The sequence below is a fragment of the Harpegnathos saltator genome, unplaced genomic scaffold, assembly GCF_003227715.2.
Source record: "Harpegnathos saltator strain DR-91 unplaced genomic scaffold, Hsal_v8.6 scaffold62, whole genome shotgun sequence".
In the NCBI taxonomy this organism is placed as follows: domain Eukaryota; kingdom Metazoa; phylum Arthropoda; class Insecta; order Hymenoptera; family Formicidae; genus Harpegnathos; species Harpegnathos saltator.
In genome coordinates this window covers 12,172-13,542 of record NW_020230449.1, presented here as the reverse complement: position 1 = coordinate 13,542, position 1,371 = coordinate 12,172, and the positions used below count along the sequence as shown (strand labels likewise).

General features: G+C 62.9%; 1 protein-coding gene across 1 annotated transcript; it reads left to right on the top strand.

The window, feature by feature from the left end:
* Positions 1 to 214: 214 nt before the first annotated feature.
* On the top strand, positions 215 to 1,164 carry LOC112589824 (uncharacterized). The gene is made up of 2 exons (XM_025304517.1): positions 215 to 824; positions 914 to 1,164. Exons 1-2 carry the CDS (start codon positions 215 to 217, stop codon positions 1,162 to 1,164), a joined length of 861 nt encoding a protein of 286 aa, XP_025160302.1.
* Positions 1,165 to 1,371: the final 207 nt, after the last annotated feature.

Sequence of the window (1,371 nt, the reverse complement as noted above, 5' to 3'; positions counted from 1 at the left end):
AGACGATACTTTGATACTGGCCGGGGGGAACGACTGGGGGGATGCCGTGAACACGGCAAACATTGCGGTGGCAGGAGTTGTGCGTGCCATCCGCAACCTGGGCTTGGTGGTGGCTGAAAGAAAAACGGAAGCAATATTCTTTCATCAAAAGGGAAGGAAGCCACCCCAAGCCTGGGTGCGGGTTGGCGTAGTCAGGGTTCCGCTGGAGGCCCAGATGAACTATCTGGGCCTCAAATTGGACGGCACCTGGTGCTTCAGAGAACACGTAAATAGACTGGTCCCCCGACTAAGGGTAGTATCCGCCCGGTTGGGCAGGCTCATGTCCAACGTCGGGGGACCAGACGGGAAGGCTCGTCGCCTCCACGCAGGAATTTTAAATTCGGTGGCGCTATACGGTGCGCCAATCTGGGCGGAAGCCCTGGCCGCCAGTCGCCCGATGCAGGCGCAATTGCGCAGAGTGCAGAGGGTGCTGGCGGTCAGGGTAGCGCGGTGCTACCGCACCGTGTCCTGCGTGGCGGCGACGGTCCTGGCGAGCATGCCCCCCCTGGAGCTCATGGCCCTGTCGTACAAGAGAATGTACGACAGGAAGCGTGAGCTCATCCGTACAGGGGGGGACGGTGAACCGCTCGCCAGGGCAATACGTGAGATGAAGCACCAGACTCGGCGGGTCCTCCTCGAGAGATGGCAAAGGCTCCTGGCCAACGCCAGGTACGGGAGGAGGACCGTCGAGGCCGTCCGGCCCTTCCTGCAGGAGTGGGTAGGAAGGGCACGCGGAACCCTGACATTCAGGATGGCACAGGTGCTCACCGGGCATGGCTGCTTCGGTGAGTACCTGTGCCGCATCGGGAAGGAACGCACAACTTCCTGCCACCATTGCGGACATGACCATGACTCCGCGCAACATACACACCAGGACTGCCCCGCCTGGAGTGCCGAGCGCGGAGTCATGGTCCGGGCCTTGGGCCAGGACCTCTCGCTCCCGAAGATAGTCGGGGCGGTCCTCGGGAGCGAGATGAGATGGGATGCATTCTCCTCCTTCTGCGAATCAGTCATGACGCAGAAGGAGGAGGCGGAAGAGATGCAGAGAAGGGCAGAGGGCCGGGGGAGAAAAAGGAGGCGGAGAGAGAGGCACCGCCAGTGGAGAGCGGGGAGGAGCAGGAGTAGGGAGGGGGATGCTGATTCGTCAGAGGAGGATGAACTTAGGAGGATGGTGGGTCCACCACCTCCTCCTCCCCCCCTCCCCCTCCTGCTCCCCCTCATGCACCAGCAAGGCGGGGACCCCGTAGGGGACACGGTGCCCCCCGCGGAGGCCAGAGAGGAGTCGGAGACGGAAGGGTGGCGGTGGTGGTACTTCACCGACTCGCCCCTCTA

What these genes read in the sequence shown, in the direction of transcription:
- LOC112589824 (XM_025304517.1), top strand. Translation starts at nt 215, where the DNA reads ATGAACTATCTGGGCCTCAAATTGGACGGCACCTGGTGCTTCAGAGAA. An exon ending in CACCGGGCATGGCTGCTTCG is followed by an intron (nt 825 to 913) that starts GTGAGTACCTGT and finishes CATACACACCAG; the next exon opens with GACTGCCCCGCCTGGAGTGC.